Here is an 11,234-nt window from a genome sequence, read left to right as displayed (position 1 = left end):
CAAAAAGTTTATCTCGTGATTTAAACAAACTGTGCAATTGGTTTTTGTTTTCGTCTATATTTTTAAAATTTTTTAAATTGCCCATCACATCGAATCTTACGGTACATGAATGCGACAGTAAATATAGATTAAAAAATAACTAATTACATAGTTTATTTGTAATTTGCGAGACGAATCTTTTGAGCCTATGATTGGATAATATTTATCAAATACAAACAAAAATAATACCGTGTTCATTTTGCAAAAAAAAAAAAAGAACTAAACAAGGCCTTCAAGAGCTACACATACACATTGTCAAGTATAGAATAGAAACTAATCATGGTTTCTACATTTTGGAGTGTATAAGGTTGTCAAGTGAAGGATATGGAGATAGGGCTCCTGACGGTGTACGTGTCCGACACCCAACGGAACGCGCCTTGCACCATCTTGGCACCCTTATTACCACCGTGCCTCCGCCACACCATCACTTTGAAGCTCTGCTCCTGGTTTACCTCGCTGAACACCAGTTCGCTTGGAAACACGGCCACAGCTACATCGTCGTCAAATATGTCGACCGCCGCGTAGTAGACCGACGACGGCGACACCTCCTCGCCGACGTTCTTCACCGTGCGCTCAACCACCACAGGCGTGCTCCAATTCCACGTCGGCTGGAACACGACCGACACCGACGGGTAATTCAGCATGCTCTCCGGGATCACCGTGACGGCCGAGCAGTCCACCCGCCGCCGCGCGACCACCGAGACGTTCTGGCTACTGTACAGGCCGCACAGGAAGCCGACGTAGTCGCTGGGCGCCATGTCGTACACCAGGCCGGGATCGGCCGCCTTCTCCGGGTTGACGTGGCCGGCGCCGGTGGCGAACAGGTCCGACGCCACGCGCTGCTCGTTGCGGATGGCGTTGCCGGCACGGTCCGTGACGTCGGCGGTGGTCATGATCGCCGACCTGATCGCTGCCGGCGACCAATCTGGGTGCTTGCTCTTGACGAAGGCTGCGATGCCGCTGAGATGCGGCGTCGACATGGACGTGCCGGAGATGATGTTGAAGGTCGGTCCCGGCTGTCCGGCGAGAACAGCAGATGCCGGCGGCGGCGGGCCAACCTGGAGCTGGGGTGGCCATGCGGCGAGCACGTTCACGCCGGGCCCCGTGATGTCCGGCTTCAGAATCCCGGGGTTCTGGAGGCTCGGCCCGCGAGAGGAGAAGAAGGCCATGGACGGAGCCGGCGACGTGCCGAGGATCGTGCCTCCGAAGAGGATCTTCGCCGTGGGGCTCGCCGCGGACTGGACGTAGGACATGATAGCTGAGGCGGCGGCGTAGTCGACGTGCGACGCCGGGATCACGTGCGCGTCGGCGAGCGTGCTGTAGCCTTGCGGAAACCCGTTCATCAGTACCATGCCGGCGCCGCCGGCGCTTCGAACCACGGCGCCCTTCAGGATCCTCGTGATGTTGCCGTCCGGTCCGCTTCCGTATTTGCAGAGCACGATCTTGCCCCGGACGTCCACGCCGTCCAGGGACCCGTTGCCGCAGAGCTCGGCGTACGGCCTCCCGCTGGCGCCGGCGTAGACCAGCGGGTGGAAGGCGGCGGAGGCCGAGACGTCCGGCTGGTACGCCGACTCGCCGTGGAAGGAGACGCCGTTCCCCAGGCGAACCGTGGAGCGGATGGAGCGGTCCATGGTGCTCGCGGCGACGGTGAGCATCCATGGCGCCTCGTTGGTGACGGAGCTGGCGTTGGGGCCACGGTTGCCGGCTGCCAGGGCGACGAAGACTCCCTTCTCGACGGCACCGAACGTGCCCACGGCGATGGTGTCGCGGAAGAACGGCTTGGACACTCCGCCGATGGACATGGAGATGACGTCGCAGCCGTCGCCCACGGCGGCGTCGACGCCGGCGAGTATGTCGGAGCTTAAGCAGCTGGTGTCGTTGCAGACCTTGTACATGGCGACGTGCGCGCGGGGCGCCATCCCGACGGCGACCCCCGCGGCCTGGCCGAGGACCTGAGCGCCCTGCACGACGGCTCCGGCGGCCGTGCTGGCGGTGTGCGTGCCGTGTCCGGCGTCGTCGACCGGCGACGAGGAGTTGCCGGCGGCGGTGGGGACGGACATGAACGAGCGAGCGCCGATGAGCTTGTTGTTGCACACGGGGACACCGAAGTCGCAGCGGCCCTTCCACTTGGCAGGCGGCGGCGGCATCCCGTCGCCATCGAATGACGGGTGCGTCGGGGAGATGCCGGTGTCGAGCAAGCAGACGATGACCCCAGCGCCGCGTTCGGAGCCGCCGTGACCGTGAGACGCCGGACTGCCGCCGCCTCGCTGGGCGTCAAGGCCGAGGAACAGAGGCGTGTGCGTCGTCTGCAGCTCGTACGTCTCCTCCGGGACCGCCGCCACGAACCCGGGCATGGCGGACAGCGCGTCGACCTCCTCCGGCGTCAGACGGGCCGCGAAGCCGCTCGCGACGTGGTTGTACGCGTGGACGAGCCGGCCGTCCTCGGGCAGGAACGACCTGTACCATGCCTCCCGGTCGCTGCCGGCGGTCTGCTGGTTCTCCTCCGGCTCCGGGGGCTGCACGTGCACGATGAACGTGGTGAGCGTGTCGCCGCCGGCGGCGACCGCGAGGAGAAGGAACGGGACGAGGCACAGCAAGGAGAGCTTGAAGCTCCCCATTGCCGCGCGCGTCCCGGAACCGTCAATCCAAATTGCAAATGGAAATCTGGTATAGTAGTGTCAGTTTTATTTTGCAGCTGCTTCTACTACATACATACAGTCTATAATGGTGGCTTCGACATTGTCAATATTTGTCTCATTGACTTGACCAGCATTATACTGAGATTGCAGTAATGAAGGAGAGGCTGAGAGATTAAAGAACCGCGAAAGATCAAATATATCGCAGAGCACGACGACGCATCTCATGGGATAAGAAACAGAGAAAACAGAGGGAGGTCACGTATGTAGGCCCCACACGTGTTAGATTATGATTAGGGAGCGTGGGTCCGACCACTTGCACGCTGAAGAGGACCTTCGTTTTTTTTGCTTGGTGGATGGATGTATGCCTACGGGGAGTACAGGAACAGGCGGTCCCGGTTTTGGACGGGTACTCCGCCAAACTCAATCATTGTGAAGTTTGTGACACCTTGAAGAATCACACGCGCCAAATTTAAACAAACGTGAGGACTAATGTACTCCCTCCGTCCCAAATTATAAGTTATTTTAAGAATTTTGAAAAGTCAAAGTATCTTAATTTAACCAAATTTATGTTAGATTCTTCCTTAATTATATTTTCATAGTATACTCATGTTATGTTACAAATCTTAGTATTTCTCTCTATAATTTTAGTTAAATTTGAAAATATTTTGACTCTTCAAGATTCCAAATGACTTATAATTTGGAATGGAGAGAGTACTAGCTACAAGGTGTTTCAGACTTTGAGCAGTATTCGTTAATTGCATTGAATTGAACTCGTGTACACGGATTGATGTTGTGAGGCCTTGTCTAGTTCGTGATTTTTTTTAAATTTGATTACTATAGCATTTTTGTTTTATTTGACAATTAGTATTTAATTATAGCCTAATTAGGCTTAATATTCGTCTCACAAATTACATATAAATAGTACAATTAGTTATTATTTTTTATCTATATTTAATGATTCATACATGCGTCTAAAGATTTGATGTGATGGGACGAAAAGAAAAATTTTAGGAACTAAACAGGGCCTAAGTTGACTATGTTGCACGCCTTATATAAGCCTTGAAATAAAGAAGACAACAAATGACCGGTGGAGTAACTTTTTTTACTTTGGCTCCGCAAGTAGCTCCATTAGTGGAGTTGAATCTATTTTAGAAAAATATTTACTAAAATATGTTCTTAAATTAGATCTATGATAGGAAGCTAGGAAAAATCATTTTACTCTATTTAGCAAAAATGGCTCTAAACAACTTATAAAACTGCTCAAGAAGCAAATGCCAAACGGAACCTTAGAAAGTTGTGTGTTCAACACCCTACTAATGGTTTGGAAGATTTAAGGCCAGATTGTAAAGCAGAAATTTCACAAGAATAGTGCACAAAGTTCATAAGGATCAATTCAAATTCACATGAAAAACGAAGGACAAAATTTCTCTGTCCCAGACGAGGCCTTAAGATGAGAGGAATCCAACATTCTGCCAACAAAGAGTGAGGTGCTTGGCACCTTCAATTGGGACTAAAACATCAGACGCCCTTTGGGCGCCCTGCAATAACTCAAAAAACATAAGCTACTATCCACTCTTGATAGATATAGATTTAAATCAAAGCAGAAACATTTATATATGTAGTCGTTATTGTTATAATCATAGTGTCCAGGGGCGGAGCCTAGTGAAGGCGAAACTAGGCTCCCGCCCCCTTTGGCCCAAGTAAATTTCATAAGGCCTAGTAGTATTTTCTTTGGCCTAAGTAAATTTTCCAGCTTCTGTTATCTACTCCACAAGCCAGACAAGCTCACTTCCACTCAAATATGCAGGATAGAAAGCTGGGGCACAACCTTTTTCCTTTTCTTCTAAAAGAAAGGCACAAAAGCACGCAGTTGTGTCACCGTGTATTACATCTTCTGCTCTTTGTCTCCGGCAGTCTGGCCTTCCGCTGCACTGTATCACGCGGCGTGCTCTGTATCTCTACGACAGTTCACTTGTTCTTGTTTTAAAAATTTGCCCCCTATAATTGGATTCACCCTCTGCCACTGATAGTGTCAGCACTTATATATATTTACACCAGCATATACACATATCATAAATTATAAATAAATTGCACTTCTTCCATGCCCTGATCTCTAAAGGAAACAAAAAAAAAGATCGTATTTCTTATTGTGTTCTGAAGCATAAAAGTAACGTAGAGAACATTAAACCATGGATGGCAGGCGTCATATACCTCATGGTAAGGCATGAATGAAATGAAAATTAACGTTTATCATTGTCTTCCAAATCAAAGTATGCCTGCTATATAGTTGACCAAAATCTAATATCCTAATACAACAGTAAGCTTTTCAATACCAAATGTGAGATGTCGATCAACAATAGGTGGAGATCCGACATATACAAAAGTGTTGGCTGCAGTCGGTGGACACGAAGTGTTTCTCATAATCATTTTCTATTTTGAAAAGGAAAATATATTAGAGGTATGCATAACTAAGTGCTATGTAACTTAAATACACTATCTGGAAAAGCCCAACACTAATTAAAGAGACATCCTAGAAGGGGATTTTATTTTATTTTTGTTATGGAGTTCCCATTTTACCGTACTAACGCCACGGTTTTATTCTAAGGATGCACTTAAAAACAACCATTTTCAACGAAACAACGATATTTTTTCCATAGTTTTTTGAGCATTCAAATAATCCAGAATACACTCATAAATAAGGAATAATAAAGCCATGTCTCATATACTACAAATAAGTTCTTAATTGCTTAAGCAGATCTCGGAGTTCTTCAGGGATGATGTTTGCACATTCATTTTCATTACTCTGCAACATGTCCACCAAGAATTCGGTCCTTACTGAATGTGAAATCTGTGAATGACAGATAGTAAGTTACTTATTAATTTGGTATGCATTCTATGAAATATACATAGAGAATATATATATTATATATGCTCACAGGGTGGATGAACAATCTTATCTCGTCCCAATTCTTCAGATAACTGTATACAAGGAAGCCCGACACTTTCCTGGAATAGAGCAAAGTGTTTATTTGTTGTAGCTAAATGAAATAACTATTTGATAAGAAAGATGAAACAAATTATAAGTTATTACCAGCTATAATTTCTTGGAAGCCATGTTGGGAATTCAGGATGCCAGTCAGAAATATTAGCGTTCCATGCAGGATTCACCAATTTCATGGCGTGGTTGAAGTGATAGGCAATATTATGTAATGTAGTTAGATATGGCTTGCATCGATCATTACCTGTGTACTTTAGATTAGGAGAAAGTGGGTCCATAATGTACACAATTTTTTTTCTCATATCTATTATGAATAAAATATAGAGCCTATCTCGATGATATGGCAATAAAACCTGTAAATGAGCACCAATATAAGTGCAAAATAAAATATAAATTTTTAAAAGAATTTATATAACATATATCTTACAGTGCTGCAGTCTTTAATATAGTAGCATATGTCCCAACATTCAAACAACTTAGCTAGCTCTTTGTAGTTTATCTCATCACAACATCGTGGATCTCGTCCAATTTGAGCTATATTCTGCTCATTTTTGCAAAAATAAGTAATTGTTTAATTGACCTAGCTATGTTGCATGCAATAAGTGAGTAACTATATGAACTTACACAGAACTGGAGGTCCATGAAGTGGTATTTGTCTTCTTCTATAATCAACCTAGCTATGTTGCATGCAACTGTCCGAACAGCCATATTAAAGCATCCACAATGCATGGGTTTGTTATCATCTAAAATATCTCTAATTGTCCTTAGACTTATAGAGATTGGGTATGGTGTGGTGCTTCGAACCCATTCTTTGCTAAAAAATCAAGGACGGAGATCAAGAATTAGTTGATCATATTCTTTTTATTATAGTATTAGTATATTATGCAATTGATTAGGAAAAATAGCAATTAGTTAGAATAAAATACTTACTCTAAACACTCTTGATCTTGGATCGACCATATGTATGTGCTCAACCGATGCAACAACTCTTTTCTGTCCATAAATATTCTGGCAGATGGTTTAGGCACTTCAATCGTATCAATAATTTCAACATCACCTCGACTGTGTCCATCATCATTTGGCCTATCAAGTTTCTCACATTTGTTCTTTATGTTTAATCTTGAATCCCACAAGATAGCGGGTAGCTTAAATCTGAAATTGTTTATATCCTCCTGCAAAGTACTATAAGTTAATAAATAAAAATATACATAATGTTTAGATGATAGTATATATAAGTGACTGCACAATATGCAATCGTATATGAATCACCTGTGTTATTTTATCTGAGAGGGAAGAACCCGTCTAATATTCCATGAAGTTTACCTTCCATAGACCGCATGATGTCCTAAACATTAATTAATAATTAAAAAATCTCATGGAGTTGCAAAGTATGTAAAATCAAATATAATACAAGTCTATGGCATTTACCCATCTGTTTGCATTGGCTCTTCGATCTTCTCAATAATAGGCCATGTTGAGAAGTCTAGGTTCTTCCTGTTATTCCGATTAAGGTCTTTATGATGTTCCAATACAAATTTCACCTGTCTTTCTAGTCCTTTTAACTGTTGTGATAATTATGCATCACTTTAGGACCAATGACAAAATAATAAGAAAAAGAAAACATGTCAAAAAGGCATAATTACTTATTGTAGTCTTGAGGCTTGTACGGTCTAATAATATTAGTCCCATTGAATCGAGTACATGTACCTCTTTTTTTCGCATTGAGAACTGCTAGGTACCGGTGGCATTTTTCTATATTAATTGGAAGGAAAGCCTGCAGCAAACATTGACAAGTAATATATCTCCGCTCTAAAGGAACGGTCCAAATCTCTAATAAATACGAGGATTGAGTTTCACCATGTCAACTTCTAAATAGTTTTGCACCCTTTCCTTAATGGTGTCTGTCTTATAACTTAATGTCACCTTAGGATCACCATCACGCTCAAGCATGCTGCAAATAAATGTATTTTCCAAAAAGACATTTCCACCTTCTCTGTGAAGTAGATGATCTTCATCTCTGATACAGTGAATATATGCACTTAAGACCTACATAAGAAAAGAATGTAGTAAGTAGATGAAATAGGCAGGTTTAAATATCATCAATAATTAGTTGAAGTATGCACATGTACTTACTTCGCCATTGAATTCAATGTTACCATGAAACATACATTCCATATCTTTTCTGTTTAACCATGCACCGTCGATGTTTACCAGGACTCTTTCTTCGGGTGTTGATTTTAGGTATTCAATAAGATCAATATAACACTCCAAAATTTTTAATTTTGGATTGTTATTAGGAAAACACTAAATTAATTAAGGATTTAAAATTTTTGTAAAATATTCCAAGATTTTATTCATTGATGCTTTTATAAAATGAGAAAAATGTGGAATTTTAAACTTTTATTAAATTAAGTGGAGGGTGTTTGATTTGATGTGTGTTTTGTGCCCTAGCTTTGTTTGGCTTGTGAAAAGAAAATGAATTTCAAAATTCCTAGCGAGCCACGTTTAGGTTGTGTCGGTTTTTGGAAAAATAAAACACTAAAAGTCCTATTCAAAAACTAATTTATAATTGAGTTGAAAAATAATTTTAAAATGAGTTTTTTTAACAAAATATGCTTTGTTTCTAAAAGTAGTAAGGAAAACAAGCTCTTAAATAATCTCAAATTAGGAATTCAAAAAGGGTTTTGAAATTTAGTTTAGTAAAATAGTTTAGAAATCTTGTTTTATAAAAAGAAAAGGGGTTTTCTTTCCCATCCCTCAATCTCGGCCTGCTTCAGTTTGAGGCCCGCACCTGGCCAGCCCACCCCGCACCCCTCTCCTCTCCCCTCTTGCCCGAGTGGGCCACGGCCCAGCCGCGCCAGCCCAGCAGCAGCTCCAGCCGCAGCGTCCCCTGCCCTTTTGCCGCTGCCGCCCGCTGACTGGTGGGCCCCGCAGGTGGGACCCACCTGTCATCACCCACCTCCGGCCGAGACGGACTCGGGGCGCAACCACCGCCCCGGTTTCCGCGCTTGGCGCCTCTATCCGAACCGTGCGCGCCTCCCAATGATCACCGTCGTCTATTTAAGTGCCCCCGCGTCCGCGTTCGCGACCCCCTAGAAACCCTAGCGCAACCCGAGCAGCAAAGTTCGCAGCGCCGCCGCCGTCAACCCGCCCGCGGCTGTGGACCGCACGCCCCGGCCTCTCCCGGCCGCGGCCGCCCCGCGCGTAGCGCCCCCCGCATCGCGCGCGACGCGACCCCGCCCTCGGCTCGCCTCCGCATGGCCCGGCTCGCCGTCCCGTCGAGCCCCCCCGGCCGCGGCCCAGCCTCGCCGCTCGCCTGCCCCGCGCGCGGTCCACGATGGACCGCGGCTCAGCGCCCGCGTGGCCGGTCCACCATGGACCGGTGGACCCGGTCCACCGCCCAGCGGCCTCCCCTGCCCCGTGCGCGCGGTCCACAGCCCCGCCGTGGACCCGCCACTCGCGAGACGCCACGTGGCCAGCCCGCCCGGCCACCCGCGCCGCTCCCTGCCTTTTTGCAAAAAGGTCCCTCAGGTTTTGTGAAATCAACCCGCACTCCGGCCAGTTCAAAAGTAATTAGATTTACGCCCTTTTCTTTTCTGTTTTAGCCCATATGCTTTAAAAAAATAGTGCCCGCAGTCCAGAATGCATTTAAAATTCAGTTTGGTTATTTAAAATACGAAAATTAGTTCTGCTTATTCACTGTTTTGCCACCGATTTGGTTTTGGTCATAGAATGCGCGTTTTAATTCCGATTCGAGCCGTTCCAGTTGCGTTAGTTTCATATCGCCGTGCTCTACGCAGTAGTATAAATATTTATCATATATCTTATTCTTAAATTTATTGATTTAAGTATAAATTGATTAATATCTATTGAATAGCTTTTAAATTAGAAAAACAATCTAGGCTTGTAATTCGGTTCTCGTTGTGTTGTGACTATGTCGGTGTAATCTACATTTTAGCAATGTTGTTTTCATTGTCTCCTGTTTATGAGTATAATTAATCTGACTAGTGTTTTGAATGCATTTCTATTTAATTAAGATAAAAACAATATAGGATTACATTTCGGTATCTTTATAATCGAATGTGAACTTAATACTTCTTAATTATAATTTGATTATATAAACATGAAGCACATGAATAATTTAGTAATACTTGTCTAAGTCTTTTTGAACTAAAAGTAAATCACATTTATAATTTGATCTTTTATAAATAAATAAATAAATGCTCATGTTATTGATATTAACTATAATGTTTCTTTATTAATTATACCTTGATTAGTTTAAACCTGATATATAATCACTTGATTAGTCGCTTTCATATAATCCATATTTTAAAACTATAAACGCTTAATTGGCTTTAGTGGTATATAATTATTTATAATAATTATAATTATGACTAAAGTTTAACTCCTACTTTTATAATTATTTATAGTTTGGTCAACTCATCTTTCTGATATTTCTTTGAATAATCCATCACCTGTTTTCTTAAAATACGACCAACGTATAGTCGTCTTCTCCGTTTCACTTCGAGCCTCGATAGTCGTGTCCGTTTAACGATAGCTCCGTTCTTAATTGTTCTTGCGTTGTCACGATTGTAGCAATAAGCCGTGTCGTTTAGTGTGCTCTTTCTAAGCTTTTCTTTCGATTGATGCTTGTTCTTAGTCGTGATTGTTGTTTGTTTGTTTGTATTGCTTGTTGGCTTTGAGTAGAAGAAGCGTGGTTCGTCAACAGTGAAGACCAGGAGCTGAGGACCGACAGTTGCAGTAGAAGATACAGATCACAAGAAAGAAGTCAAAGAATTCTAAGCAGATATACACTGGAAATTAAGGCAAGTGCAGACACCCTTTGATCATATTGTACCTATGAACTTTAAATACATTTACTTTCCATTGCATGTGTCTTAATACTGCAAACCCTAAGGACATGACTAGTCTTCTACTATATTCCTTGTATACCTGGGTTTATACATGGGTAGTATAGTGAACAGTAGATATGCTTAGTTGCTCTACTCATCTAATCTATATAATAATAAAAATAATGATCTTGCTTAATAAATTCTTCAATGATGATAAATGATTAAATGATGAACAATGGTCACTTCGGTGATGGAGATGTTGCGGTGCTTGCGAGCATCGTGGTTTGGTTGAGGACAGGGGGAGCGGGTACCGTTGGTGGTCCGGTTTGCCGGGCGTACCCGTCTCTGCTCTCCGTAAGGACTTAGTCAGGGAGCGGCCCCCTGGGACTTACAGTGCAGCTCCAAGCTATATGGGCTCTGGCTTGACTAATTAGCAGGACCTCCACTGGTAGGGTGTTACTTTCCGGGTAGGCGTAAGGAATGTAGCTTGGTTATTCATATTAAGAGGTCGGTCAGTTCGGGGTCCCATTGCTATGGGCACGACTGCCGCGCGCCCCGGCAAAAACTTACGAGTGGCATCCTATTAGTTGGACCCTGTGAAAGGTCTCGTAGTGAGACCCTGCATGCTCACCTTGGCAGTGTTTTGGGGAGTCATGACCCCGGGCAAATGGGAATCACGACTTGGAGTGAACGTGCACACCTCTG

At 44.3% G+C, this 11,234-nt stretch overlaps 1 protein-coding gene across 1 annotated transcript; it reads right to left on the bottom strand.

Moving 5' to 3' along the window:
* LOC8064665 (subtilisin-like protease SBT1.2) lies at nucleotides 211–2,847 on the bottom strand. The gene has a single exon (XM_002459954.2). It carries the CDS (start codon nucleotides 2,655–2,657, stop codon nucleotides 351–353), a length of 2,307 nt encoding a protein of 768 aa, XP_002459999.1. The 5' UTR covers nucleotides 2,658–2,847; the 3' UTR covers nucleotides 211–350.

Source organism: Sorghum bicolor, chromosome 2 (assembly GCF_000003195.3).
Source record: "Sorghum bicolor cultivar BTx623 chromosome 2, Sorghum_bicolor_NCBIv3, whole genome shotgun sequence".
NCBI lineage: Eukaryota > Viridiplantae > Streptophyta > Magnoliopsida > Poales > Poaceae > Sorghum > Sorghum bicolor.
This window is presented reverse-complemented; position numbering and strand designations above follow the sequence as displayed.